The following is a 27300-nucleotide window of genomic DNA, read 5'->3' as shown; positions in this document are numbered from 1 at the left end:
CGCGGCTCGGCGTCCGTTCCCGGCCCGTGACGTCACCCGGCCAATTTCCCAGGCCGACCGCGGTACTGGGAGGCGACGAGGGCGGCCGCGCACTCGGCGACTGGGCGGCTTTCGGACGGGGGGCACGCTGCGGCTCACCCGCACTTCCGGCCTCACTCCAGCCAGCGGCATTTGCTCGACGCAGCTCGCCGGACGCCCGCCCGCAGGTGAGACGATCGATGACTCGCTAGTCGGTAGCCGGCGACGTTGTTCGCTAACGACGTCGACGGCGGCCACGGCGACAGGCGCCGGTCCGGCCGAGCTACCGACCGACCTCGTTCGCGCTTCGTCGCGTCTTTTTGTGTCAAATTGGAAGACGGCTACCGTGACGGCTCTCGTTGACTCGTTTCGTTCCACGACAAAGGCAACCTTGTTTGCTACATAGCAGAGCGCCTTCCAAAGCGCTGCTCGTTGTCGCCCGAGGCCTCGTTGGAACCCTTTTCGAACCGATAACTCGTCATTTGGACCTGGACGGCGTTCGGGCGTTCGACGGAGCCTCCTCGGCTTGGCTTCCTTTGTGCGTGGCCGCAAACCAAGTGACGTGTTCCGCGTGCACTTTGGGGGGCAAGGAGGGGGCTCGCTGGCCAACGAGGGAAGCGCGTCCCCGACACAAGGAGCCTTTCTTTTCACAGTTGGCGCGCGCTCGTGTTTGGTGTGACACAAAGACCGAAAATGTCACCGATGGCTGACAAGTGAAGATTGACTCGCTGCTGCTTTTCGCGGCGGGGCCTCGAAAAAAAGGAGCGTGACCCTCGAGGTCCCAGGCGGCGGCGGCAAGTGGCGACCCCTCCGCCCGCTCCGCCGATGATTGACCTTTACGACACGCCAATGGCCGAGGGTTAATGTTTCACACGCTCTGCGGGCCGGAAGAGTCGCCGGCAGGTGACCGAGCGACCAACTTTACAGACGAGGAAACGGCCGCAGGTGTGGTGCGTACAGATAAGAAAGAGGAGCGAGGGCCAAAGGTCGCTCGCTCGTGCGCGACACGACCGACGTGACGCCGGGCAGCCGCTTTGCAAGCGTTCCACGTTTGGCCCAAAGGAGCGCAAGTCGTCAATAAGCGACGCCGTCTTCGGGCCACCTCGCGTGTGACGGATGTCGGCCGCGAATGATGAAAACTGAGTCGGTCGTGTTGTTTTCCAGAATCGAGATGGAGGACGGCAAACCCGTGTGGGCGCCGCACCCCGTCGACGGCTTCCAGTTGGGAACCATCGTGGACATCGGCGCCGACAGCCTCACCGTGCAGCCCCTCAAGCGCGACGCTAAGGTCAGACTTGCGCTCCGGCAAACATGGCACGGCCCCGTGTTTCTCGCGGGGCGCTCCGCGCGGGGCCGCGAGTGGACCCTCGCCCTTTGAACGTTGGAAATTGGGGGGGGGGGGGGGGGGGTGCATCGTTTGCTTGAGTGGGTTGCTTACGCGCCACAAAGCAAGCATCTTCATTTGAGGCTCGGATCTTCTCGGGCGGCCGTTCTCCTTCTCCTGCTTCGCCCTCCGGAATGAGGCCCGGCAAGAGAAAAGCATTTTGTGAGCGGGCGGGGCCGCTTAGCGTTTGTCGCGATTTGCCCTGGGGCGCCGCGCCCAGCGAGCGGACGGGCCGCCGAGAGCCGCCGGAGCGCTTTTGCTGACGCCGCGTCTGCGCAGACGTTCGTGGCTGCCGTGAGTCAAGTGTTCCCCGCCGAGGACGACGTGGACAAGCACGTGGAGGACAACTGTGAGTTGCGCTCGCCTACCGAGCCCACGGCTCCGGTCGGGACGCCGCGATGACGGCGCCCGCGTGTGTGCGCCCGCGCAGGTTCGCTGATGTACCTCAACGAGGCCACGCTGCTCAACAACGTGCGCGTCCGATACAGCAAAGACAAAATCTACGTGAGTCGCCTTTGCCGCTCATCGTTTGTTGGGTCGCGGCGAGGACGCTTTGTAACGGCGTCTTGCGGTTGCGCTCAGACGTTCGTGGCCAACATCCTGATCGCCGTCAACCCGTACTACGACATCCCCAAGCTTTACTCGCCGCAGACCATCCAGCAGTACCGCGGACGCTCGCTGGGGACGCTGCCGCCGCACGTCTACGCCATCGGTAAGAGCCGGCCGGCCGGCCTCGCGCCCTCCGTCCTCGCCCGCCCGGCGCTCACGCGGCCGCGCCCCTTCGGCAGCCGACAAGGCCTACAGGGACATGAAGGTTCTGAAGATGAGCCAGTCCATCATCGTGTCGGGGGAGTCTGGCGCCGGCAAGACGGAAAACACCAAGTTTGTGCTCAGGTGAGGCGGCGAGGGCGACGGCGCGGGTTGACGTGGGTTGACGTGGCTTACCCGTCTCGCGCCAGGTACCTGACGTCATCGTACGGGACGGGCCAAGACATCGACGAGAGGATCGTGGAGGGTAGGCGGCCGCTCGCCCGGCGCTCGCCCGGCGCTCGCCTCGCCCGCTCTCCTCGGGTGAGTGACTCTGTGACTTTGATTGCCCCGAGCAGCCAACCCCCTGTTGGAGGCTTTCGGCAACGCCAAGACGGTGCGCAACAACAACAGCAGTCGCTTTGGCAAGTTTGTGGAAATCCACTTCAATGAAAAGGTACTGGTGCCCCCCTGTCACCCCCCCCCAAGCTCCGTCCTCCAAAATGATGACCCCAGACCCTCTGGCCTGTGTTTAGAATGCGGTGGTGGGGGGCTTTGTCTCGCACTACCTGCTGGAGAAGTCTCGCATCTGCCGTCAGAGCGGCGAGGAGAGGAACTACCACATCTTCTACCGCCTGTGCGCCGGCGCGCCCGAGGACATTCGACTCAAGTTTCACCTGGGCTCTCCGGATACGTTCCGGGTAGGAACTCGCGGCCGGTTCCCCAGCCGCGTCCCCACGCCGTGACCCACGCGTGTGCGTTTCAGTATCTGAACAGAGGCTGCACCCGCTTCTTTGCGTCCAAGGAGACGGACGGGCGGATCCCGGACAACCGCAAAAGTTCCGAGGTAGGTGGCGTCCGTCTGGCGGCTTAGTTTCCCGCCGGACGGCCGCGTAGTGACTGGGGCGCCCGCCTCCCCTTTGCGTCAGCACGCCAAAGCGGGCCCGCTCGGCGACCCCCTGCTGGACGACCACGGCGACTTCCAGCGCATGCTGGTGGCCATGAAGAAGATCGGCCTGGACGACGGCGAGAAGCTGGACTTGTTTCGCGTGGTGGCCGGCGTGCTGCACCTGGGCAACGTGGACTTTGAGGAGGCGGGAAGCACCTCGGGTGAGGGGCCGGCATCGGCCGCCATCGCGCCGGCTGGGCGTCCCCGCGCCACTCCAGACGGCTCTCGCTCTCTCCCGGCCAGGCGGCTGCAGCATCAAGAAGCAGGCCAGCCGACCGCTGCTCCACTGCGCCGAGCTGCTGGGTCTGGACCAAGCGGACCTGCAAGGAAGCCTGACCTCCAGGGTGATGCTCACCACAGCGGGGGGCGCCAAAGGAACCATCATCAAGTAGGCGTTTTGCTGTCGACGGCGGGCGATCGGGCGATCGGCAAGAAAGGCCAATGCTTTTTTTGTGCGCCTGGCTCAGGGTCCCTTTGAAGGTGGAGCAGGCCAACAACGCCCGCGACGCCCTGGCCAAGGCGGTGTACAGTCGGCTCTTCGACCACGTGGTCACCAGGGTCAACCAGTGCTTCCCCTTCCAGTCGTCCGCCAACTTCATCGGGGTCCTCGACATCGCCGGCTTCGGTGCGTGGTCTCGGCGCTCGGCGCCGCCGCCGTTGCGCTCGGCTCGCCGTCACCGCGTTGCCTTTCCCGTCCGTTCCTGCGCAGAGTACTTTGAGCACAACAGCTTTGAGCAGTTCTGCATCAACTACTGCAACGAGAAGCTGCAGCAGTTCTTCAACGAGCGCATCCTCAAAGAGGTGAGTGGACAAAAGTCAGCGGCGGCCGGATTCGTCCCGCTTGGCCTCCGAGTGGCGTTTGGTGCCCGCGTTCCGAGTTTTTGCGGAGACCCTTCCCCCGTGAGCTTCTCGGAGGTCGCCCCCTTTGAGGTGACCGCGATTGTCGCGCAAAGAAGTCAAGGGCGGCGTTGCCCCGCAGGAACAAGAACTGTACCAGAAGGAGGGTCTGGGAGTCAACGAGGTCCACTACGTGGACAACCAGGACTGCATCGGTAGGGCCGGGGGCGGCCGCTGGAACCGCCACCTCAATCGTGACGTTTGCCTCTGCTGGCAGATCTGGTGGAGGCCAAGGTGCTGGGAATCCTGGACATCCTGGACGAGGAAAACCGTCTCCCGCAGCCCAGCGACCAGCACTTCACAGACACGGTGCACAACAAGCACAAGAACCACTTCCGCCTGACCGTGAGTCCGCCGCTCCGCTTTTGGGGATTGGACTCCGGCCGGCGGCCTTTTGTTGACGTTTTGTCGCCCGTGGCAGATACCTCGCAAGTCCAAGCTGGCCGTCCACCGAAACGTGCGGGACGACGAAGGCTTCATCGTCAGGCACTTTGCGGGGGCCGTCTGCTACGAGACGGTGGGCGCCGAGGCCCGGCCGGGAATCCGGGGACCCTCGCCGGACGCGCCCCCCCTACCCCCATCCCTGTTCACGCGCGGTGGTGCCTCCTTGCTCCTCAGAACAAGTTTGTAGAGAAGAACAACGACGCGCTGCACGCCTCGCTGGAATGCCTGCTGAGCGAGTCCGCCGACCGCTTCATCCGAGAACTCTTTGACGGCGCCAGCGACGGCAAGCCGAGGGCCGGCAAACTGGGCTTCATCAGCGTGGGCAACAAGTTCAAGGTCAGGCGCCGGACCGCCGCCGCCCGTCGCGCACCGTAGCGCCCCCGGACCGGCGTATTTGCTCTCCGCGCAGACTCAGCTCAACATTCTGCTGGACAAGCTGCGCGGCACGGTCAGTCTCGCGACCTCCGACCTCTGAGCGTAAAAGCCCGGTGGGGGTGACCGCCTGCCTTTGGGGCTTTTTGCGGCCCAGGGCTCCAGCTTCATCCGCTGCATCAAGCCCAACTTGAAGATGATCAGTCACCGCTTTGAAGGCGCGCAGATCCTCTCCCAGCTGCAGTGCTCAGGTCAGCGGCGGCGGCGCCGGCGAGGCGGCCGGGCGGCTCCCGCTGCCCGTCCCCTGTTTGACCCTCCTTGTGGAGCAGGCATGGTGTCGGTCCTGGACCTGATGCAGGGCGGCTTCCCCTCCAGGGCTCCTTTCCACGAACTCTACAACATGTACAAGAAGTACATGCCCCCCAAGCTGACGCGGCTGGACCCGCGCCTCTTTTGCAAGGTGGGTCGGCGGCGGCGGCGGCACCGCCCGCCGCTTTGGACCGGACGGCCGCGGGGACCTTCTCCTTCCTTCTGCGTGTGTCGCAGGCCTTGTTCAAAGCTTTGGGACTGAACGAGAAGGACTACAAGTTTGGACTGACTCGAGTGTTTTTCCGCCCCGGCAAGGTCGGCGCCGCAGCCGCCGCGGAGGAGCGCGGCTTCTTCTCCCGCCGACTCGTTCTTCTCTCTTTTTGTTTCAGTTTGCCGAGTTTGACCAGATCATGAAGTCGGACCCGGAGCACCTGGCGGAATTGGTGCGGCGCGTCAACACCTGGATCATCCACAGCCGCTGGAAGAAAGTCCAGTGGTGCGCCTTGTCGGCTATCAAGCGTAAGTGTGCCCCGGATGAGGCGCTTTTCGGCTGCGGGACAATCGCCGGTTCACGGGTACGGCCTTGGAAGGTCAAGAGACAGCCGGCGTCTCCTCCCAAAACCAGCCCGGGCGTCTTAGGCTCCGCCCTGGCGTCAAAGGCGGCCGTTGACGCGCCCTTTGCTTTGTTTGCGCGCAGTGAAGAATAAGGTGTTGTACCGGCGCGCCGCCTGCATCTCCGTGCAGAAGACGGTGCGCATGTGGCTCTGCAAGAGGAAGCACAAGCCTCGGTGGGTGGACCCCGTCGGACCCTTTTCCTTCTCGCTCCTTCTCGCTCCTCAGCTTCACTGTTTCGCCCGCTTCAGGATCGACGGCCTGGTGAAGGTGGGCCACCTGAAGAAGAGGACGGAGCTCTTCAACGAGGTGGTGGCGGGCCTCAAGGAGGGCAAAGAGGAGATGAGCGCTCAGGTGGAGCGGCTGGACGCCGACATCGCCGCCCTGGCGCTCCAAATCAAGGTGGGCGGCCGACGCGGCCTTCGGGCGGTGGGGACGCGCGCGGTGACCGCCGCACTCGCCGCCGGCAGGCCACCGTGATGCGGCGCCAGGACATCGAGCTCCGCTACGGCGACCTGGTGGCTCGCTCCGAGCAGCTGCTGAGCGCCTTGCAGAACAAAAAGAAGGAGGAGGAGGAGCGAGAGCGCCTGCGCCGCATCCAGGAGGAGATGGAGACGGAGAAGAAGAGGAGGGAGGAGGAGGAGCGACGGCGCCAGGAAGAGGAAGACGAGAGGCGCGCGTAAGTGCCGCCCCCCCCCCAAAAAAAAAACAAATAATAATAATAATAATAAACCCCACCAAAAACACGACGGCCATCTTTTCCACACCAGCAAAGCCGAGATGGAGATGAAGAGGAAGCAGGAGGAGGAGGAGCGCAAGAAGAGGGAGGAGGAGCAAAAGAGGCTGCAGGTGGTCGCCGTGGCCTTCTCACGTCTGGACGGCGCCGGCAACCCCCCCACCCCCCGAGTCACAAAGTCCTCCCGCCCCCCAGGACGAAATCTCGCGGCAGCTGGAGGCGGAGCGGCAGGAGGAAATGTCGCGGCAGGCCGTCCTGGAGCAGGAGAGGCGCGACCGCGAGCTGGCGCTGCGCATCGCGCACAGCGAGGCCGAACTCATCCCGGACGAAGCGCAGGCCGACGCCTCCCCGCGCAGGTAAAAGCGCGCCGCCCGCCGGCTGCTCCGGACGCCCTTTTAACGCCCGCCCACCTGCGCTCCCTCCCGGCAGCGCCGACTCGTCGCTTCTGGCGTCTCCCGAGCGAGCAGCGTAAGAGCTTTTCAACTTTGACCCCCGCCGACCTCCGCTCGCGTACACCGATGGGAGCCCCGCGCTCGCGCCGCTCGCGCCGCTCGCGGGCGTGTGACGCTGCTCCCGTTTTGTCTTTTCAGCGCTTTGGCTGGGCCCAAAGTGTCCAATTTGAGCATGTAGGTAACGCACGCCAACGGCGAGCCAGACTAACTTTTGCGTTGTCGCGTCGTCGGGCGGCCATTTTGTTGAGTCATGACGATGATGAAACCTTGTAGGGAGGAGATGGCGAAGGAAATGAGCGAGCTCCTGGCGAGGTGCGTGCAAACGTCTTCCCGTGAATGATGGCTCACCTCGGGGCTGGGGGGGTGATTTCCAAATCCACGCTAACCTTTGACCCTAAATTGTCACCAATCGTCCGTCGTGCCAATCACAAGAGGCGCTCGCCGTCAGGGCGTGCGACGGGACCTCCTCTTCTCTTTTGGCGGGATCGGCGGGCGCCGTTTCGGGGCCGTCTTTGGCGCTAACTTTGCGTGCTTTCTGTGTGGTCGCCATCAGAGGTCCTCAGGTTCAAGCCGGCAAGGCGGCCGGCGGCGCCGAGGGCAAATACCAGCTGAGCAAGTGGAAGTACGCCGAGCTCAGGGACGCCATCAACACCTCCTGCGGTGAGACGGAGCCTCCGGCGGCGCCGTGCGGGTGAACGAGAGGGCGGCGGCTTCAAAACGTGCACGTGTGTCGCAGACATCGAGCTGCTGGCGGCGTGCCGCGAGGAATTTCACCGGCGCCTGAAGGTCTACCACGCCTGGAAGTCCAAGAACAAAAAGAGGAACGCCGACGCCGAGCAGCGGGCGCCCAAATCGCTGAGCCAATACGGTACGCCGGTGTCGCCTCCGCTTGGTTGCCGCGGGGACCGTCCCGAAGCCCCCGCCGTTTTGCTCAGCTCTTGCATTGACAGTCCCGGCAGGAGGTAGGGGTATCCTCCATTGCCCCCCCCCCCCCCCTTCCCCGGTGTCTGCTCCTACTCAGCCGTTTGGAATTTGGGGTTATCATCCTCATGGGTGAGGCAAGTTTCCACGGCAACCAGCACGCGCCGAGACTTAGGCGGGATCGGTTGCGTTTGTCGCTGAGCGTCCGAGTGGTCGCCTGAAGGCGTCTTCTCCATCATCAGACGATGACGTTGGCGTCCATTTTTAAATGGAGCCCATTTTATTCGGCGAGGGGGCCGGCCTGAAAGTTGCCAGAGCGACCGGGGGGGCTTCGGATGAAGAGATAGTCCGGGAGGGCCCGAGGCGTCCGTCCCCGAAAAGCCGCCCGCTCACGCCTGTCCCGTCTCACCCTTGCAGCCCAGCAGAACCCGGCCGCCCCTGAGGCGGGCCGCCAGTACGAGGTGTCCCTGAGCCGGCAGCAGCGCTTCTTCCGCATTCCCTTCATCCGGCCGGGCGACCGGTACAAAGAGGCGCAAGGCAAGAAGAAGGGCTGGTGGTACGCCCACTTTGACGGCCCCTGGATCGCCCGGCAGATGGAGCTGCACCCCGACAAGCACCCCGTTCTCCTGGTGGCCGGTGAGCACGGGCGGACGCCGCGCTCGGAACCGCATCGCCGCGCTTTCCTCTCCGCGAGTCGAGTGAAAAACTGTGCTGAACCGGCCGGCGTCCGCTTCGTGTGGGCTCGGTTTGGGAATGCCACGGTGGCCGCAGCACTTGGCACTTAGCTCTTAGCACGTAGCTCCTAGCAATTAGCGCTGCACGCTTGGCTTTTAGCTCTTAGCTCGGTGACGGTGTCTTGTGGCCCTCAGGCAAAGACGACATGGAGATGTGCGAGCTGAGTCTGGATGAGACGGGCCTGTCCCGCAAACGGGGCGCGGAGATCCTGCCCCGCCAGTTTGAGGAGATCTGGGAGCGCTGCGGCGGCGTGCAGTACCTCCGCAGCGCCATTCAGACCCGCCAGGCGCGGCCCACTTACGCCACCGCGATGCTGCAGGCCGCCTTCAAGTGAGCGCTGGCCGCGGGGGCCGGTCGGACGGCGATCGCTCCCCCCCCCCCCCCCGCCGCTTTTTCCGCCTCTTCCGCCTTCTCGGGGCCAGGAAACGTCAGGGACCACTTTTGACGCCGCGATGCCTGTTGACCTCGCGTGCGATGAATGATTCCAAACATGGCCGCTAATGAAACTAATGACCAAGCCTTCAAATGTGAATCGATGACCACTAGTGAGGAAGTTTTGTCTTTTGATTGTCGCCGCTGCACAACTATGCATTTGCCAAGTAACGTTAGCCACACGGAGGGGGTGGGGGGTGGGGGGGGGACGCTAACGTCGCCGCCTCCGTCGTCTCCAGCCACGTTGCCAGCATGGGCCCTATTCAAGCCAGCGTAGCCGCTAGCTGTTTTTTGGCTTAATGTTGGCGCGGCGAGTTGCGGGGCCAACGCTAAAAGCTTCAGTTCAGTTCACAGCCAGCCAACGACGGACGAGCTCATAATCTTTAACCAATGTGATTGATTGATTGACCAATCAAACTTTGATGATTCCATTGGGTGACCTTCTTTGAACTGGAAACTAGCTGCCACACGTGGTGTTTTTGCTCTTTTTTTGTTTTTGCTACGATGTTTCGGGGGACATTGCATTTGAGCGGGTGATCAGCAGCAGCGTCCTCGCCCCATCCAAACACCTTTTGGGGTCACCCTTCCTCAACTCTCAATAAAACGCGCTTGTGTGCCACCTGACTTGTATATTTGCTCGACCTTGAAAAACCAACTCCTCCTTCCAAAAAAACAACTTTGCTTTCTGGCTGTCGTTGGGCCTTTTGCTGAGGCTGTTACTGTAAAGTGACCTTGAGAGTTTTGAAAGGCAAATTCGGAAGGAAAATTAAATGTACTATTATTGCTATCAATTAGCTATCTATCTATTAGGTAACTGGCTGGCTATCTATTAGCTATATATATATATATATATATATATATATATATATATATATATATATATATATATATATATATATGATAGATATGTGTGTGTGTGTGTGTGTGTGTGTGTGTGTGTGTGTGTGTGTGTGTGTGTGTGTGTGTGTACTATAAATCAAACATTATTAGGATTCAAATCAAGAAGGGAGCATTCGACAGAAAACCACATCCATCCAACAATAAAAAACCGCCTTGTTTTTTAATGTATTTTTGGGTGAAATGGAAGACAACAAGAGTTGAACTTGTGACTGCATGCGTTGCCCCCAAGGGAAACGTGTCTTTCCCGCCTGTTTTCCGCCGGTTTTCCCTCTTGCACACCGACGTGATTCAAATGATCAGGACCATCGCAAGAACCGAAGAAGCACGAGAAAGATCCTCATTTGAGTCGCAGCAGGGAGAGATGGAAAACGGGCTGGACATTTTGGGCCCCCCGATTGAGACCAAGGTTTTTCCAATTTTTGCCAATATTTTCTGGCCTTGACAAGATTGAAAGCGGCCGAGTGTGCAGGACAACAACAAGTTTCATCTTGACGTCTCAAGACCAGAAAACTTTAGGAATGAAGAGTTGACGTTCAGCTGCCGCCGTGGGATCAGGACTTCCAAGACTCGGTCCGTTTTAAGGTGCCCTCAGGCGCTGGCTCCCGTTGGACCTGCGCGACCAGAAGAAAAGCACAAAGACTGGATGCCAGGAGGTTCGTATGTTTGTCCGCCATATTGTCCACTTTTGGCAGGGTGGCGCAATCTCATCAGCGACCCGCAAAGAAGCGTGAGAAGTTCTGAGAACCATCCCCACCCTTTCATTCAGGTGCGTTACAGCACAAAGAGACGAAAATCTTTTTTTTATTCTTTGCTCTGCCATTTTTCTTTTCAAGTCTCAAGTACGAACAGCTATTCGCTAGCTAATAGCTATCTATTCGCTAGCTAGCCAGCTTGCCATCTATTTGATCTACTTTGGAGTTGAGTGAATGCTGGCGCGTGTGGCTGCCGCTGCTCACCCACAGAAAAGACAAACTGTGACTGTAAAGTGACCGTGACAGTTTTGAAAGGCGCCTAGAAATGAAACGTATTACATGTATTATGATTAAAACGGGCCCGGCACGGGTGTGGCCCTTTTGTGACCCGAAGATTTTGAGCTCAGGGCGCTCTTGTCTTCCAGGCTTTTGGTTACCTGCACAAGGCGCCGCGTCCGGGCTCCACGTGACACTCAGCGCCGGCGCCGCATCGTGCCGGCTGGAGCTCGCAGACGCTTCGGCACGGAAGGCCGTCCGGAGACAGGAAGCCCGGCTCGCACCGGCACCGCGCCCAACTCCCTGGCTCAAGGACGCAGCGAGAACCAGCCTCGCACCCCAGGAACTTGCAAGGGTCGGCCCGGTCGGCTGCGGGGCCCGGTCACAGGATGGCGCGGTGAACACGGCGCCGCAGACAGCGGCGTACGCTAGCGAGACGGATCACCTGCTTCGACGTCCAGCGAGCGGCTGTCAATGTGGATGCGCAGGTGCGCCGCAGCGCTGGAGCAGAAATCCCGAAGGACGCATTGGACCGCCTCGGTGATGTTGTAGGGCACCGACTTGGCCAACTTCATCCTGCTGTTCACCACCACGCTGCCTTTGCGGAAGTTGAGGATCTCCAAGTTGCGGAATCCAGTCAGGTTGGCCTGCAAGTATGGCAGCAGCTTTTTTTTCGGGGGGGGGGGGGGGGGTGACAAAAGTCACAAAGAGTTCAGAATTGACAAAGATCTTTCATTCTTAAACACGGGGAGGCTAAGGCTACCCTCTACCAGCTGCAGGAAGGGGTGGGCATCGTTGGCCCGTCAGAAAGGCCAGACTGTCAAAGAAAACCCGTGTTGCCAAACTGACTCAAATCCCCCCAAAAAAGGAGGTGACCAGCACGTCTGGACTCACCACGTTGAGGAAGGTGTTCTCCAAGGACCTGTACTCTGGTGACGTCTTGTTGAAGAGGTCCTCTGAGAAGTCAAAGTTGGTGACGCGCAAGCTGAAGAAGACCACCAGCTCCCGTCCGTGACTGGCCGTTGTCATCGCGGGCGTGGTCAGGTATCTGGCAGTGGGCGTGACTGTGACGCTGTCCGACGTCCGCTCCCGAAGAAAGCCGCTGCCTTCGTCCGCTGGCACCAGGCTCACCGGTTTGGCTCGGTCCAACGCTTCCGCCGCCTCCCCGGCCGCCTTGCTGACGACGCTCTCGGTGGTGACGGGCCCGCTCATCTGGCGATTGCCATCTTTCACGTCCTCCTCCATGATGAGGACGGATGGCGTTCTTTGTTCCTCAGCTGGCGCCACCTCGGAGAATCCAGAGTCCGCCGCGGCGCCGTGAGCAGAAGTCCGAGGTGGCGCTGCTGAGGAGTATCGAGTTGATTGCGGAAGGATCCTTCCCACGGTGATGTCCTCGCTCTCAGCCTCCTCCAGGAAGTCGTACTCGGATGTCGCCGCCCCGTCCGGAGGAGTCGTGTCTGTCAAAATGAGTGAGAAAAACCTTGGCGCAGCTGGAACAAGAACATCGGGGAGGAGCTTTGGAGAGTCAGTCACCTGCTGGCCTGACTTGGTGCTTGGCGCCATGCCATCCCTCCTCGGGGTACAAGAGTTCAACAAGTGAACGGTCGGACTCCCCCACGTCCTCCCCACCCGTTAGTGGGGCGGTGGGCAAACCACCTTCCTCCAGAGGCCCCCGGCCCGTCGCGACAGGTTGGAGCCGCTCGCCGGTATTCTCCACGTGGAGAAGGTCCCTTTCGCCATCCGACGAAGCAAACACCTGAATGGATTCGGCCCGTGGTTCGTGAGCGTCGCCTCCCAGGACTGGCTCGACAATGCCAAAGGAATTTGGTGGAGGCATCATCTTGGTGGTTTCATCTTGCCGTTGTGCAGTCTCAACATCGATGTCACCTTTTGTTTCTTCCTCTCCTGCTTCTGGTTCTGTGACATAATCGTCCATGTCATCAACTGTTTCCATTCCGGAAACATTTGCCGTTTCCGCCTGGGCTTTTACGGGATCTCCTGGAATGAGGCCGACATCCACTCGAACATCTCCGCTGGGTTCCAAAGTGGCCGCTGGTGCCTGCGACGCTGAGGTTTCCTCAGCTCCCGTTTCACTCGGCTCCTTGACATTTGTCTCTGCTTGTGTTTGGAACTCTGGAGGGTCACCAGCAAACGCCTCCTCCGCATCTCCAAACGAGTCATTTGTAGTCGGAAGTGCGTCCGCCTCCCCCGCGATTGCTTTGGTAACATCCGTGAAGCGCCCCTCAAGTGTTTGAGTCGCTTCCTCTGAAATGCTCACTGTTTCCACCATTTCTTGAGGCAGGTGTTTTTCCCAACCACTGGCTAATGTTTCCCTTGCAATGTTTTCCTCTTGTTCTAGGACATGGGAAACGTGTTCCTCTGAAAAAACTGTAAATGGCTCTTCAAGAGGAGTCGTTGGTGTTTCCACAAGGTTTCGCTGGCTGACGTCTTGCTCATTGGCTTGTTTGCTCTGGGGAAGTCCTCCTACTCCTTCATTTCCCTTCTGCTCAATCACATCAGCTGACTGGTCTAGTGGATTCAAAACGTGAAGTTCCTTTTCCCCCAATCTGGGAGCATTCAAAGCCGAGAACGGTCGCCCGGCGGTGGCCGCATCCTGGTGTTTTCCTCGCGTCGTCCCCTCAACCAGCGTGGAAAGCTCACTTGGTATCGGCGTCTGGTCCCAAGTCTCGAGGGTTTCTCGAACGGGGTGCTTGGCCAACGCTGTCTGTGGGATTGCGGACTCGGCAAGTGATTCCAAAGTGTCCTCATCTGGGCCGTAAGGCTGCAGATCACGTGGTTCTGGTAGGAAATTACCTTTCGCAAGACCCTGCATTGAGTCAGCGGACCCCTGAACTGTGCCGAATAACGTGGTGGTGGTGGTGATGAGACCCTGGTCCAAAAGTTCCTGACCATCAGGTGGAAAGGTCAGTGAAATACGCGCACTGGCGGTCCTGCTGTCCTCAGACACAAGGCCCAGGTCAGTCAATGGAGGAGGGCTCAGCGCGTCGTCCCGGACAAGTTCTCCGGTTTCCGTATGATGGAAAGTCTCAATTTTGTGAGAAATGATCAGCTCGTCTTCTTCAGCCGATGGCTCCAGCGCGTCTGGTTCAAACCTCAAGTCTTCCACGTCCTCGTCGTCACGATCCAGCAGCGTGACTGGCTCCTTCTCCAAGGTGGGGAGGGGCACCGCCGGCTGAAGCGTCCCCACACCCGGGTCATCCAGGAACACTTCAAATTGAGTGTGGGCGCCGGGTACTCCGGCCTGAGGAGTGACGTGACAACAATCATCGGGCGCCGTCTTTTCCCACCTTTCCGTCCTTCACATGTCCAAATACCTCCGTGCCGGATTCCCGCGAGCCAGACTGCGTGGGTCCCGCAAGAGCCTCCCCTGCCACCAAACAAGCAAGTTAACAGCCGCCAGGCCTGTTCCGCATTTGTTTCCGCCTGACCTGCGCCATACCTGGGCCAAAGTTCAAGGATTCCAGATCCACCGGAAGGGATGCCTCATCGCGCAAAGCTTTTCTCACCGTCTCTCTCAATTCGGAGTCGGCGCGTGCCGCGGGAGCGCCGCCCGCCGTCGCAGGAAGGCTTCCTCGGGAGGTGATTTCAAAGACCAGGGAGTAGTGGACCGTGATTCCGCCAACGCTGAAGAGGCAGCACAAGAGCGACTTTGCTCGCAAATTGATCAATGACCAGTAAGACGAGCGGGAAAGGCATTACCTGTCAGCTCGCTGCGTCTCGCTTGCATTGGGATCAAAGGAGGAGGAAATTGGTCAACACACTGTGGACCTTTTGGCGGACCCGAGGCCACCAGCGCTCAGTCGGGGCCTACCTGATCCGCGAGACACTAATGCTTTTGAATCCCGGGAGTTTGTCAAAAACGTGCTGCATCTGTGGGAAAAAAGCCGGGTTCAAACACGCCTGCGAGGTCCCCGACACCTCGGCTAATCGCGTGGCGAGGCGCCAACGGGAGGGAGAACACGGAGGGCCCTTAAGGACTGTTGGCCAGCTGGAATCCGCTGTGACATAATGGTCTTTGGAACGTCGCCCACGTGACTCTTAGCGACGCCGCTGCCACGAGGACAAGGCGGGACAACGTGCGCGTTTGCCCTGGGAAGGACATTGTGCCCGATTCGGAACGCTTGAAGGTGTGAGCGAAGTCAACAGGAATGCCTTTTGAACAGAAAATGAGGGCAACCTTCTCCTGGCGTTCTCTGACAGAGCACAACCCCACCTGGTCCTGAAGGTGGTGAGCCAGGTCAATGTACTGGGGGGAGTCTGGGTCATCCAGCAGTTCTCCATATCCCGGATCCACCAGGTCGATGCTGAAGTCAACCCTCTGCTCCGCCGGATTCTCAGGGAGGACATTCGGAATGTCAGAGTCCTTTGCCGCAAAGGGGAGAGGGAAGACCACTTTGTCCTGGTTGTGCTCTTTGGAAATGTGCGTCTTATGAGGATGGACTTTCTTTCTTTCTTTGATTTGACTTTATTTGTCCTCCGTAGGACGGCTCCTACCTCAGCTTCTCCCGCTGCGGCGCTCCGCTCTCGATCCAGACCGGAGCTTGCATGGGAGGTGGCCTGGCCGAGGGGTGCCACGGTGCTCAGAAGTGCTGCAACCAACAGAGGACGACAGAATAGAGCCGGCCGGCGCCACCGTTTGTCGTCCAGGAAGGAGGAAGAGAAATGCAAAATTTTCCCGTTGTGATGCTCCCAAGCGCCTTCCTACCTGGCGTATCGGAAGCAACGGGGTCAGGAGTCGGCAAAGCTCTGCGTGAGAAGACCAGCGCTTCAGGTTAATAGGGGTACGTTTTACAGTCACGAGGGGAGAACGAGGGGATGGTGGTTTGCATGGCAATGTCCACTGAACTGGGAAGCGTCGGCGAGAGAGAGAGAGGAAGTCGCCGCCTACCGTGACTGCGGCTCGTCGTTTCGGAGACGCTTCATCCTCTGCACACAGACAAACAAACCGATGCATAAGCTAGCATGAGTCTGCTGCTAAATGATGCCAAAGCTAGCGTGAGTCTGCCGCTAAACGACCTGAAGAGAAAGCCCCAAGTTTGCCCGTCAGGATTACTGCAATCAACTTGTCATTTGCATGCCAAGACTTTGACCCCCGATGACTGTTTGTGCTGGGATGAAGTTTTGCTCACGTTTGGACCAATCGAGCTTTTTCCTTTAATCTTGTGGTGCTCAGAGGGCAAAGGCCTTTTTGTTTTTGTCTTGGCGGGCGGCCGTGGCTGTAAGTACCATTTTCATATTTGAAGATAATTTCTGAAAGCATGCTAAGCTGAAGGACCGTTTTGTTTTTCTAGATGCTTCGGGAACGGCTTAAACGGGCGCCGATGGCGAGGAAGCTTTCAACTCGAGCGGAGCTTTGGAGAAGAGCGAGAAAGGCTGTCTTTTTCGCCCTTCAGCCGGTCCAATTTTTTGCATCACTTTTTTGGGTTCTGGGGCGTCCAATTCGACAGAGATTTTTTTCCTCTCTTCTCGTCAGACGTGTGCGTGTGAGTGCGATTCTCCGGTGGGTGGTCTTCACCCTGCGGATCAGCTCCGAGTGCTCCTCCGAATGGCTGAAATTTCTGGCGATATCGGCAATGCAGAGTGACTCCTGTTGACACGCTCGCACCCATCGCTGGTACTCGCCGGACCCGGGAATCCTGTCCAGGAAAATCCTGTAGGCCTCCCACACGGCCTCTTGGCACACTGGCGCCGGACACAACAAAGAAAGAAAGAAGTCCTTAGGGTTGTCAAATGACGACTGGCCAAAGTGTAAAGGAGCGCACCCCGAAGCTGGTAGTATGCCTGATGACTGGCCAAGACCTCGCCGATGGTCTCCTGAGGGCAGACCCTCACCCCGGAGTGCAGGAAAACGGACCTCTTCAAACGCCGCCCGCTGAGCTGCGGCAGCCATCCTGACGCCCGCGGCGGCGGCCTCGGGACGGAGACCCCATTGTCCTTCAGAGCCAAGGCCGGCGGGCCACTCCTGCCTGCATTGCACAACAAAACTTGGACAGCCTGGATTCCTGCCTCTTCCCAGCGCTGCCCGCATGTCCGCCCCAACCACTCTGGTTTTGAAGGGATATAGGGGGTGGGGGGTAGCGGACCAGGGGTAGCGGATCACATCGAAGAAACTCGCTGGAGTGAGCCAATGAAACAAAGTGCTTGGAAATCGTATGAGACCGTCCCCGAGTCTTCATTCCAGACCAAAAGAAAATGGAAATTGGAAAAAAAAATGGTCAAGCCTCCGTCGGAAGATTCCCGTGGGTGTTTGGTGGCGCTCGTGGGATTACTTATGCAATCCTAATAAGCTTTAGCAGTTCAAAAAGTCTCTGGAGTCTGGGTTGAACGTCGGGATTCTTTGCAAATACAAAATAAGCAAACTCACCTTGGACCTGCCAGGCGACGAGGAACAGAAGTCCAAAGCCCTTGAACATGACGGGACGAGGGAGGGGGTGGGGGGGTCAGAAGAAGAAAACAAAGGCGGACACCGAGATGCGCTACTCCGCCAGCGTCTGCGGTCCGAAGCCTCCCGAAGAACTGAGGGACTGGTCCGGTGGCAGAGGGAAAGTCACGGTCGGTCGCCCCGCCCAAAGGAAGCCGCTTGCCAGGTTAAAAGAGTCGACTCTGTTTTGGGAATAATCTCTTTATCTGCCGCTCAGACATAATCCTGCTTTTCCATGGCCGCCCTCATCCTGTTAATGGATTTCAGCCGGCGGGCGCACCGTCTGGACCCCCGACCGGGAAGATGCGGCGCAATCTCACAAGGTGTCACCTTCACCTTTCCCTTTTCACGGCGCCCGTTTTGGACGCTTCATTTGGAGTCTCTGCAGCGTCCCCCCTCGACATGCCGCACAAGCCACAGTCAGAAGAAGAAGAAGAATACATTTCATTTCTAAGCGCCTTTCAAAAGTCTCAAGGACACTTTACAGTCACAGTCTATATTTTCTGCGGGTGAAAGCGGCAGCCACACGAGCCAGTGTTTACTCAACCCGGAAGTAAGTCAAATAGATAGAAAGCAAGATAGCTAGTTAGTCAGCTAGATAGCAGCCGCACACGCCACCATTGACTCTACCCGGAAGTTACTCAAATAGATAGAACGCTAGATAGATAGCAGCCACACGCGCTAGCATTCACTCATCCCGGAAGTAACTCAAATAGATAGAAAACTAGCTAGCTAGCCAACAGATAGGTCGTAGATAGCATAAGACGTCGCGTTTGTTTGATGTGCGCAGTGATTTTCAACCATCAAAAAGAAAAAGAAAGCAAAGATGGTAAGCTAAAGGCAAAGTAGTGAAAGTTATCTTTGCTATGGATAAACTCTTCGGACTTTGTGTTTTTCTGGCGGGAAAGTTGGTGGCGAGGGCGCTGCGCCTTCAATCCAATTTTCCGACCAATCGGACGCTTCAAATCCTGGCGGCGGCGTGACGTCATCGTCCGCTCCGTTCCGGCTTCCGGTTGGCTTCTTCGGTTTCCTGTTTGAGCCACGCTCGTGACGCGTCGCGGGAACAAAAGTGTTTGAAGAAGCGAGCCGGCCGGCCGCCCCTTGGAGCGCGCGTGTCTGAAACGCTCGACGGTTCGCGTGGAATGTGGCCAAAAGCGTCAGGACGACGGACGTGGGCGAAAGCTAAAGTCCGTTAGCAAGCGCAGCTCGTGGAATGGAGCGCGAGCAAGGTGACTTCCCAGCCTCGTTTCAAACTGGCGTCGAGTTCAACCACTCGACAAGCAACACGAGATTCGGACACGTTGAGCCGCGCGTGAGTGCCACATCGAGACGAGCGAAAGACACTCAACTCCATCTTGGAGGGATGTGACAACAATAATTCATCACACATTTTTCCAATAGCATATTAAAGTCCATTTAAATAGCTTTCAAACGATGTATAGACGATTGTTCTATGACAAATAAGGAAATCATGAAATGTTTCATGTTCGAAATAGGAGGGGATTTTCTGCCTCTCATGACAGTTAAAACAATGAAAATCTGTGAGTGAGTCCTTTATTACAGTTTAAACAATCATAACTTTTTACATATTTTTTGGCAGATCTTAACGAGTAAGGTACCATTGGAAAGCTTTTGAAATTCTAAACAAGAACCGAAAACACAAGAAAAGATTCCAAATATAAATGAGCAAACATCAACGATCGAATGCAGGCAGATTTTCGTCAGAAATCCAAAATGGCTGTCACCAAATACTAGAAAAGAAAATTGCGAGCTCTAGAAATATAGATGCTAATGCTTCTTTTTGCTTGAAAAATAGATATTCTACCACTTGTATGAGTTATAAAAATACAGCTTACTCACCGTTATAAATTGTAGTGTTAGGTCTGTGTAAGCTCTCAGTCGTGGTCCATCGATGAGAAGGTTTCTTCAGCCGTCCGTCATCTGTACAAATTTGAAGGTTTTGGACGTTTCGCCTCCTATCCAAGAGGCTTCGTCTTTAGTTCGCTGACGAAGCCTCTTGGATAGGAGGCGAAATGTCCGAAACCTTCAAATTTGTACAGATGACAGACGGCTGAAGAAACCTTCTCATCGATTGTAGTGTTAGCAAAAAGAGCATAAACTTCAATCCATATTTTTTCTCGTTGTCGTATTGGTAAATTTCAAGAAGCAGCATGGAGGGAAACGTGTGTCATACGTCATCATGAGCCGCATAGCTTGGAAAATCCCACCAAGAACCGTCACGTACTTGACAAAAATGCAATGAGATACCACTGCGAGTACAGAGTGCGCTCGCTTCACTGGACAGAAAGAATAGAGCTCACTGTAGCGTACCTACTGACACGACTTGATTTGTTGAGTGATTGGACGCTGCGCAGCGCCCGCTCGTTGACTTGGCGAACTCGGACTGCCTTTGTGTTCCCGTTGGCGCGCGTGGCTCAGAGTACTTTGCGGCCAAAGTGAGCGCGGCTGCGGCGATGGCGGTGATTCGGGGGACGCCGGAGGGGACGACCGCCGCCCAGCGCCTTGAGGATTTGACGGCGAGGCTGACGGCCCGCCGCCGGAAAGTGGACGAGCTGCGACGGGAGGTGCCGAGGCTCGGCGCCATGGCAACAGCAAGCGCAGGTACTCGCCGCAAGCTTCCCGTCATCGACAGCGGTTGGGTGACGGGCGCGTACGGTCATCAGTTCAAGATGCCGCCGCAGAGTCCAATCCAAGCAGCGACGGGGACACGCCCGAACTCCTTGCGCCGGTTCCTCCCCGGCCGCCGCCGCCGGTCTCTATTTGGCGGCGGGACATTCACGTCTTGCGGGCGCTGGTCGCCTTCCAGCGGCCCAGCGACGCGGGCGAGCTCTGCGAGGACGAGCTGTGCGGGCTCCTGGACGCGCTGGCGGCCGCCTTGGCAGAGCGCTCGCTTCCCGCGGCGGCGTGGCACGTTACTCTGGAGGCGTGCCGGGCGGCGAGCCGCGCCACGGACCAGTTCCCCCGGCGGGGCGCCGCCGCCGCCCGATTGACCGCACACCTGCGGGCCTCCCTGGGAGAGATCACCGACGCGTTGCTTGGCGCCGGCCGGCGGCAGACTGTGAGTCCAACTGCGACCGCGGGCCAGAACCCCGGTCAGAAAGCGAGTCTTGGACTTTCCTTCCAGACGCTGCAACTGTTGACGCCGTGCTTGGCGGCGTTGGGGCGGAGTCGCATGGCAAAGTCCTTCCTGGTGGCTCGCATCCTGTCCGAGGTCAGCGCCGTGGCCGACGCCCTGTGCCGCGCCATTCACGTAATTGCACGCAGGCATGCGCACCCGAGCCACAAAGTGGACCCGAATATTAACCCAAAACACGCTGATCCTTTCAAAACATGTTTGTTTTTTTTCCCCTTTTGATCTCTGAGGAGCAAAGTTCTCACAGATGCGTTTTATCATCACAATCATCCATTTCATTATTAAGCGCCTTTCAAAACTCTCAAGGTCACTTTACAGCCGCATGATCAGTTTTTCTGTGGGTGAGCAGTGGCAGCCGCACGCGCCAGTAGGTAGAAACTAGATAGAAAGCTAGCCGGCTAGCTAGATAGATAGATAGTTAGCCAGCTAGAGAGCAAATAGCGAGCGAGCTAGCTAGCTAGCAAATAGAGATTGAGCTCGCTAGATAGCCAGCCAGCTAGATGGCAAATACAGACTTTTGTGTCCTGGGTGTGTCCAGGAGAACTCGGGCGTGGACCAGATTCCCGTGGACCAATACCACAACGCTTTGCGCCTGCTGAAGGTTCTGGAAGAGCTGCTGGGCGACTCGCCGGCGGCGTGGCGATGGGAGGCCACGCCGGAGCAGGCCGACGCCGTGCGGCGCTTACAGCAACAAATGTTTGCCGTCTCGCCCGAGTTTCCGCTCTTTGCCCTCAGCGTGTGGAGGCTAAGTCTGCTGTTGGCGGCGCCCGCCGTCTGATGGTCTGCTCCCAAGCGGACGCCGAGTGCCAATCGTTCAAGAGTGGCCGCGTCAAACAAACGCCAATGATTGGACCAGCGCATCCCAAAAGGCTCTTTAATGTTCTGTTTTGGGGCCCATTTGAAGCAAATGTGGAAAAATAAAAGCAATTTGTTCCGATGGCATCAATGGCAAGCGCCGGAGTACGTAGAGCGACTCTCTCGCCGCAGTTCGGGGAAGAGCTCCAGCACGGCCACGTCCAACAGCACGTACGACATCTGCACACACGTCGCAAGGGCCGTCCGTCAACGGCGGAGGCGTATGGCGGCGCCCGGCGCTCGGCCGGCGTTTGGGACCTGCTTGTTGAGGAGCGGTTGCTGAAGAGCCTCGAAGAGCAGCTGGACTCCCTGACGGTGGGCCTCCTCGCCCACGCACCAGCGCACCGCGTCTGCCGGCGAGACAAACGGCGTCGGGGAGGCGGGTCTTTGCCGACGCGGCAAAGGAAGGCCTTCCAACACTCACCGGGCAGATAGCGCATCATCTGGTCCAACGTCCGCCGGGCTCGCGCCGCCCTCGCCGGGCCGCCGCGCTCCTCCGCGCTCTCCTTGAAGACGCCGTCTAGGGGAACACGGCAGTCGCAAAGGTTGCTCGCCCGCCGCGCGACAAAAGCAACTCCATTCTTCCTGATTGGATGACATGTTGGACACGGTCCCTCCCCCAACCCCCTTTGAGATCCCGTGGGGATGACAAATGTTGGAATTGCCGTCTGAGGTGACCTCGTAGTTGCGTGATCAGCGACACCAGGCGGTGCTCTTGCAGGACGGCGTCCATCTTGGTACGCAGGCGCTGCTCCACGTAGGCCTCGAAGGTGTTCTTCAGGAGGATCCTCGCCGCCGACAGCAAGCCGTCCAGCCAGCGCGGCATGCGGAACAGCCGCCGCCCTTGAGCCAGAGACGGCGGGAAGGTTGCTGGGGAAGGTTGCGACTCTGCGACCGGCCGGGAGAAGGCGGCGACTGACCCATGTGCATCAGGCCGTCGTAGGCGCCTTCCAGGCCGTCGTAGGCGCCTTCCAGGCCGACCCGGCGCCCGTCTGGCCTCCGACCCTCGTCCGCCACGGCGCCGTCGTTCCTGAAAATGGGGTTAAGGAGCTGCGCGGGAAGACGGGAACCATGACGTCTCGGCGCCGACGCGTCACGAGCGGTGCGGCGCTAGCGTTCCAACCCGCTTGTCGGCGTCCGCGCTCGGATGGGGTCGGCCGGCTTTGGCTCTGGGAGACTCGCAAGAGTTGAAGAAGGACTGGATGAAGGGCTCCAGGTTCTGACCTTTCTGGAAACACAAGTGAGCAAGCGGGCCGCTCACAGAAGCCGTCTGGCGCCACCGCTCGGTGCCACCACTCGGGCCCCGGGGCGCAACGCTGGCTTTTACGGTCGGACGGACGGACGGACGGATGGCACGCACCTCCTTCATCAACTTCGCTGGTACGGACTTGAAAATTTTGCCTGCGTGGGGGGTGCAGATTTACTCAAAATGGGACACAGTCCTCAATGGCTGGATCTTAATTCCCGCCCAAAGTACCCAAGTTGACGTCGGGAAGCAGTTTGTCTTCAAACTGAGAGTCGGCTCCGTGAGGGGACAGGAAGTCCACCAGTAGCTGGCTGTTGCTGAGCTCCGGATAGCGCAGAAGTTTCTGCGCGTCCCCCCCACAAAAAAAAACAGTTGGCTGTCACCTTGGCGGCCGTGTCCTTTGACGACGTCTCACCTGTAAGTAGTCCTCAAAGTCCTCCCTCTTGGAGGTGAGGAATTGGTGGTTCTTGGGTCCCAGGATGCGTTTTGGGGGCAGCTGCGTGTGGCTAAAAGCGCCTGCGTGTGCGGACGGTCCGCTTTCAGGAGTTTTGCCGCCGCTCAAGCGCGCGCAACTCTTACCGTGGAACTCGGTCAGCTTGGACTCCAACACGTAGAACTCCAAGTATCTTCTGTAGACGGACCAACGCTCGGGATGGTGTCCGACTGCAAGAACACCAACCAAATGGCGACTGCCGCTCAAAAAGAAGAACGACGCCCCACAAACCAACCCCAAAAGGTCACGACAGGGTCGCGCAGCAATCTGGAGAACTCAAGACAACTTTCTTTGCTTTCTTTCAAGCCGAGCGAGCTCATGTCGTGGTGCGCGGGGGGGGCCTCACTTTCCTTTCTGTCGTTGCGTTCCACGTCGATGCAGAAGACGGGAATCTTTTCCCTCTTGGCGTCATCCTCGCACAAGTCCACGTATGGGATGGCGACCGTCCAGGACGACAACCTCCTCAGGCTCCCGGCGGGGGCGGCGGCGGGGGGGGCGGCGTCATCCTCCATCGCCACCGTGGCCTCCTCCACCTGTCAAGCGGCGCATTTGGGGAAGGCGTGAAGGAAGACCTTTGCCAGCAAAAAAAGAGCGGCCGCAAGCTAGCTCACCACACCGTCGGCGGCGCCGTCCACGGCGCCGCTTCGAAACACGTCTTTGATTTTACTGCCGATCCTGCTGATGGCAAAGGAATCGGCGCGCCTGGCGGCGTTCCTGCGCACAGCGTCGGCGGGGACGGGTGAGGACGGGCTGACGGACCGGGTCGGGACGGTGGCACCAACCTGCCGACCCGCAAGCTCCTGGCCGGCGACTCGGCTCCTTTCAGAAGGTGTCTGAAGTACTGTGCGCACGCAAGGTCAGGCGGCGGCGCGGGTCCCGCGCGCCCACCCGCCCGGGGGCCGCCTTACCTCGTCGCTGTGGCAGAACATGGGCGCCAAGGTGCCCTCCAGGAGCGCCAAGACGTGCTCGTAGGCCTGGAAAAGGCAGCGCGCCGTCTGCGGCTTGACCACTGCGCCGTAGGGACCCGCCACCACTGGAGAGGAAGGACGTCCCAAAGATGAGACGGAGGCTCAGGCCGACGTTCCGCGGAGTGCGCGTACCCTTCCTGATGTCCTCCGCCGTGGCCCGGTCCAAATGGACCCTGTCGGCGCTCTGGTCCAGGCAGTAGGTGCGGTAGATGTGGGCCACCTCGCCGTGCAGACGCCGCAGCTCCGAGTCGGCCAGCTCCGGACCCAGGATCTTGTCGTGGAGCTCCTCTGGGGAAACGCCGGCGCCGCGTGGGTCTCGCGTGGGTGTCGCGTGGGCGTGCGTCCCCCGCCGGGCTCTTACCCACGGCCAAGCAGAACTGGAGGACGTGCACGGCGCCCTCCTGCTTGAGGAAGTTCATGAAGCGGAACAGAAGGTCCTGCTGCTCCCGGATCTCCTTCAGCTCCAACTTGAGAACCTGCTCGGGTGACGCGACGCAGGCGCTCGTCAGCCGATTGGTCGCCGCGGATGGGCCGCCGACCGGCACTGACCGAGCGCTCGTTCCCGCTGCCGTCGTCGTATTTGCGCAGGAAAGGAACTCGAGCCGACGGCGATTCCACGACGGGTTCTGGCTGCGAGGCACAGCGGCAGATAGTCGTAAGACTTGCGACGCCCTGCGGCGCCTCGCTCCAGGACCCCGGAATGTTCTTTCCAGCGTTCGCATTGGTTTCTCTTTCTACTTACAGGCGTGTCGTCGACAAACTTGAGCACCATCAAGTTGACGGTGTCCTGGAAAAAACCATGGCGACAACAGGCTGTTGTTAAAAGCCGCCTGCAACCGTGGCCCCAGCCGGACTCACCGGGTCGGCCATGAAGTCCATGGTGGGCAGCATGACGGAACCCGACATGACCTCCCGCAGCAGGAGTGCCAGCGACCTGTTTGCAGGACACGCGAGGTCAGTTGGGGGGGGTGGGGGCTAGACCCCTCGGCCCCCGTCAAGTCCCGAGCACCTGCAGTCGGTGGCTTTTGGTGGCATCAGGAACGGGAAGAGCATCTCGCTCAGCTTCCTGAGGTAGAGCAGCTCCTCCCGCCGGCTGCGCACGGCCACGTGGAGGTCGGCGCCGTACTCCTCCAGAGCCGCCTGCTGCAGCGTCCGACCTTGACGGACTGACCAGAACGCCGCGTTTAGCCCGAGCGGCGGGCCGAGCGGCGGGCGGGGACGCTGCTGACCTCCGACGCGGGCTCTGGAGAGAACCTCCACGTGCTTGGCGGCCGCTCCGATCACGCGCTGGGCCAGGACGGCGGGAAGGTCCACCTGAAGCCACGGCGCCGGGATTGAAATGTAACCCTGGCCACCGGCCCCCGCGACACGCGGCCGTCACCTTCTGAGCTCGACGGAGCAACGCCGCCGCCAGGAAGCGGAAGCTGAAACGCAGCTCGTCCACGCAGGCCTCGTCGTCCGTGATCTCCCTGCGGTCCACAAAGGAGGTGGAGGCGCGCGCTTGCCGAGGACGACCGCGTCGAGGGACTCACCGGTACCACGGGTAGACAAAGTTCTCCAGAACCAGCTCAAACACCTTTCCCAAAAAAGAAACAGGTCAGCGACACCGCGGCGGCCACGCGTGAGGGCGGTCCCGCCCACCTCTGCGATGGACGCGTCCACCTTGGAGTGCAGAGTGAGGCCCAGCCACGGCTGATGCTTTTCCAGGAGCGCCGGCGGCCTGAATGAGCGCAACGGTCAGGGAGGAAGGACGCCGAGGTCCCGTTTGTCCGCTGCTCGTCTCAAGTGGCCGCGTGACGACGTCGGCCGGGAGGTGCAACATACCGACGGCGTGCGCATTTCGCCTTCCCGCACGCTGCGCAGCTCCGCTCCGAAGGTAAACGCTCTGGTTCATGACTCTGTATCGCGTGCGCGCACGCACGCACACACCGTCGTCATCATCATGTTCATCTTGTGTTTCCTGGCCATCGCACCTCACCTGAGGTGGCGCTTTACAAGCCAACAAGACATTCGGGAGCAGCGAGTCGGGTTCCAGAGCCCAATAGAAGGTGAGCATGCCCACCAGGAAAGACCACAAGCCAATCAGGATGTGCACGTACCTGCAAACGACACACACGCTAACTTGTGAGCCAACGACCACCGCGCTCACTCGCCTTTTGGACAAGAAGACACTTAAATTTCTCTGACTAACTTTTCTCACTTTGAAATGGCACGTGAAAAGCCATCCGTTTCAAACATTCACAGTTCAGTTTCATCGGCTCTTTGATTATTGATCATTTGATTGATGGTGTGATTGTTCTGCTGTTTTTCATTGTGAAGTGATTTGAAAGGCGCTTGGGAATGAAACGTATCCTTCTTATGACTTGGCTACAGCAAAGAAATGAATGGTGAAAGATGGCACTCCCCATCGTCCCCGGGTGTGACTGCGGGCGTCCCACGATGGGCGAGGGTACGCCCCGTGCCAACTGCCCAAAGACATCCGGGGTCTGCTCCGGCACCGGCGAATAGACGTCCGATTGCGTCGATTTGTTCAATATGCAAATCTGGGCTCTGGTTGGCTGGGCCCTTGCACTTTTACAGCCCTCGCCCCGCCCCCCTACCCTGAAGGAGTCGCGTCGCGTGACGTCGCGATTCCCGATTTTTCTCATCGCTCGCTTCGACTTGCGCTGCCGCCGGAAAGGTCATCGACGGGTCGATGGACGAATATCGACTCGTTTTTTCAGAATGCGTTGCCGGGAAGAATCCCGCCCGCTCAAGTATTTATTTGTCGCAGGCTCAATGACGTAAGACGCTGACCTGCGGAGCAAGATCGTGGCGGCCAAGATGGCGGCGAGCAGGCAGCAGCCGAGCGGATATTGACGAGCCCGAGCCAAGAAGGCGTCCGGCCGGAGAGCTCGCAAGAAAGCAGACACGACGGCCATCTACAACAAAGCCAAAAGGACAAAGTCGCAAGCTCGAGAGCCCGAATGACGATTTGAGCGGCAAAAGTTGCTCAAGCGACGTCAGAAAGAGTCGAAGAGAGGCTTCGGCAGTGTTTCGTCACCAAAACATCCCCCGAGAATTGTCGTCGCTCGGAAGTCCGTTTTGGAAAGCGGCCTTCTCACTTTTGTCAATTCGCAATTCTTTCTTCGTTCCCGCTGGCTTCGCGGCCAACCATTTTGTTCCAAGAAAAACGGGATGAAGCAAATGCGTTTCAATCATCCGCACGCACAATCCAGAAGGGAATCTTCCAAATACTGGACGACGTCACTTCCTCCCAGGTTCCA

General features: G+C 59.0%; 4 protein-coding genes across 17 annotated transcripts; 2 read left to right on the top strand and 2 right to left on the bottom strand.

Annotated features, from left to right (window-relative positions):
• The first annotated feature begins 70 nt into the window (after nucleotides 1–70).
• LOC148883346 (unconventional myosin-VI-like) lies at nucleotides 71–9627 on the top strand. Of its 4 annotated transcripts, XM_089021639.1 has the most exons (35): nucleotides 71–206; nucleotides 1183–1306; nucleotides 1682–1751; nucleotides 1833–1906; nucleotides 1985–2114; nucleotides 2191–2296; nucleotides 2362–2417; nucleotides 2509–2606; nucleotides 2686–2850; nucleotides 2916–2996; nucleotides 3079–3259; nucleotides 3342–3486; nucleotides 3566–3723; nucleotides 3808–3899; nucleotides 4078–4150; nucleotides 4213–4340; nucleotides 4417–4512; nucleotides 4614–4775; nucleotides 4849–4887; nucleotides 4969–5062; nucleotides 5141–5271; nucleotides 5358–5435; nucleotides 5510–5639; nucleotides 5818–5908; nucleotides 5984–6134; nucleotides 6203–6411; nucleotides 6503–6581; nucleotides 6664–6824; nucleotides 6898–6936; nucleotides 7059–7094; nucleotides 7194–7232; nucleotides 7474–7580; nucleotides 7657–7788; nucleotides 8259–8477; nucleotides 8711–9627. In XM_089021639.1, exons 2-35 carry the CDS (start codon nucleotides 1190–1192, stop codon nucleotides 8908–8910), a joined length of 3867 nt encoding a protein of 1288 aa, XP_088877765.1. In that variant the 5' UTR covers nucleotides 71–206; nucleotides 1183–1189; the 3' UTR covers nucleotides 8911–9627. The 4 variants fall into 4 exon arrangements, with proteins under 4 accessions (XP_088877765.1, XP_088877766.1, XP_088877767.1 ...); XM_089021640.1 differs by lacking the exon at nucleotides 7059–7094; XM_089021641.1 differs by lacking the exons at nucleotides 7059–7094; nucleotides 7194–7232.
• Nucleotides 9628–10049: 422 nt separating this feature from the next.
• Nucleotides 10050–17413, bottom strand: LOC148883345 (interphotoreceptor matrix proteoglycan 1-like). Its single transcript, XM_089021707.1, has 16 exons — nucleotides 17262–17413; nucleotides 16660–16863; nucleotides 16413–16579; nucleotides 15786–15823; nucleotides 15603–15643; nucleotides 15392–15486; nucleotides 15111–15260; nucleotides 14709–14767; nucleotides 14597–14617; nucleotides 14337–14521; nucleotides 14212–14264; nucleotides 12410–14138; nucleotides 11771–12333; nucleotides 11322–11541; nucleotides 11038–11245; nucleotides 10050–10519 (listed from the first exon to the last, which is right to left on the bottom strand). Exons 1-16 carry the CDS (start codon nucleotides 17308–17310, stop codon nucleotides 10486–10488), a joined length of 3816 nt encoding a protein of 1271 aa, XP_088877833.1. The 5' UTR covers nucleotides 17311–17413; the 3' UTR covers nucleotides 10050–10485.
• A 143-nt stretch (nucleotides 17414–17556) lies between these two features.
• LOC148883344 (uncharacterized) lies at nucleotides 17557–21414 on the top strand. Of its 7 annotated transcripts, none has more exons than XM_089021728.1 (5): nucleotides 17557–18547; nucleotides 19758–19940; nucleotides 20146–20397; nucleotides 20464–20550; nucleotides 21011–21414. In XM_089021728.1, exons 1-5 carry the CDS (start codon nucleotides 18532–18534, stop codon nucleotides 21391–21393), a joined length of 921 nt encoding a protein of 306 aa, XP_088877854.1. In that variant the 5' UTR covers nucleotides 17557–18531; the 3' UTR covers nucleotides 21394–21414. The 7 variants fall into 7 exon arrangements, with proteins under 7 accessions (XP_088877854.1, XP_088877852.1, XP_088877857.1 ...); XM_089021726.1 differs by having other exon boundaries at nucleotides 20464–20589; XM_089021731.1 differs by having other exon boundaries at nucleotides 20464–20603.
• Nucleotides 21333–27287, bottom strand: LOC148883343 (sorting nexin-14-like). Of its 5 annotated transcripts, XM_089021717.1 has the most exons (27): nucleotides 26831–27250; nucleotides 26013–26133; nucleotides 25859–25932; nucleotides 25676–25754; nucleotides 25567–25610; nucleotides 25416–25503; nucleotides 25264–25348; nucleotides 25044–25200; nucleotides 24893–24968; nucleotides 24777–24821; nucleotides 24584–24664; nucleotides 24396–24510; nucleotides 24167–24322; nucleotides 23975–24099; nucleotides 23849–23907; nucleotides 23678–23780; nucleotides 23413–23599; nucleotides 23153–23236; nucleotides 22989–23089; nucleotides 22805–22916; nucleotides 22688–22728; nucleotides 22451–22555; nucleotides 22248–22377; nucleotides 22006–22170; nucleotides 21752–21847; nucleotides 21586–21677; nucleotides 21333–21507 (listed from the first exon to the last, which is right to left on the bottom strand). In XM_089021717.1, the coding sequence occupies exons 1-27, from the start codon at nucleotides 26953–26955 to the stop codon at nucleotides 21415–21417; spliced, it is 2739 nt and encodes a 912-aa protein (XP_088877843.1). In that variant the 5' UTR covers nucleotides 26956–27250; the 3' UTR covers nucleotides 21333–21414. The 5 variants fall into 5 exon arrangements, with proteins under 5 accessions (XP_088877843.1, XP_088877839.1, XP_088877841.1 ...); XM_089021713.1 differs by having other exon boundaries at nucleotides 22451–22728; nucleotides 22989–23236; nucleotides 26831–26955; nucleotides 27139–27287; XM_089021715.1 differs by having other exon boundaries at nucleotides 22451–22728.
• Nucleotides 27288–27300: the final 13 nt, after the last annotated feature.

This window comes from Hippocampus bargibanti, linkage group LG19 (genome assembly GCF_051943395.1).
Source record: "Hippocampus bargibanti isolate YZ-2025 linkage group LG19, ASM5194339v1, whole genome shotgun sequence".
Taxonomy (NCBI): domain Eukaryota; kingdom Metazoa; phylum Chordata; class Actinopteri; order Syngnathiformes; family Syngnathidae; genus Hippocampus; species Hippocampus bargibanti.
This window is presented reverse-complemented; position numbering and strand designations above follow the sequence as displayed.

Bases quoted from the DNA above. Each gene is read 5' to 3' on its own strand.
- LOC148883345 (XM_089021707.1), bottom strand. From the start codon at position 17,310: ATGTTCAAGGGCTTTGGACTTCTGTTCCTCGTCGCCTGGCAGGTCCAA. The intron at 15,261-15,391 runs GTAGGAGCCGTC...TTTGCGGCAAAG, and splicing joins CCGCAGCGGGAGAAGCTGAG to GACTCTGACATTCCGAATGT. The intron at 14,265-14,336 runs GTATGGCGCAGG...GTTTGGTGGCAG, and splicing joins ATCCTTGAACTTTGGCCCAG to GGGAGGCTCTTGCGGGACCC.
- LOC148883344 (XM_089021726.1), top strand. The intron at 20,398-20,463 runs GTGAGTCCAACT...CTTTCCTTCCAG, and splicing joins GCGCCGGCCGGCGGCAGACT to ACGCTGCAACTGTTGACGCC. The intron at 20,590-21,010 runs GTAATTGCACGC...GGGTGTGTCCAG, and splicing joins CCCTGTGCCGCGCCATTCAC to GAGAACTCGGGCGTGGACCA.
- LOC148883346 (XM_089021639.1), top strand. From the start codon at position 1,190: ATGGAGGACGGCAAACCCGTGTGGGCGCCGCACCCCGTCGACGGCTTC. The intron at 4,888-4,968 runs GTCAGTCTCGCG...TTTGCGGCCCAG, and splicing joins TGGACAAGCTGCGCGGCACG to GGCTCCAGCTTCATCCGCTG. The intron at 8,478-8,710 runs GTGAGCACGGGC...TGTGGCCCTCAG, and splicing joins CCCCGTTCTCCTGGTGGCCG to GCAAAGACGACATGGAGATG.
- LOC148883343 (XM_089021713.1), bottom strand. From the start codon at position 26,955: ATGGCCGTCGTGTCTGCTTTCTTGCGAGCTCTCCGGCCGGACGCCTTC. The intron at 26,134-26,830 runs GTCAGCGTCTTA...TGTCGTTTGCAG, and splicing joins GCCACGATCTTGCTCCGCAG to GTACGTGCACATCCTGATTG. The intron at 22,171-22,247 runs GTCAGTCGCCGC...CTCTGGCTCAAG, and splicing joins CGACGGCCTGATGCACATGG to GGCGGCGGCTGTTCCGCATG.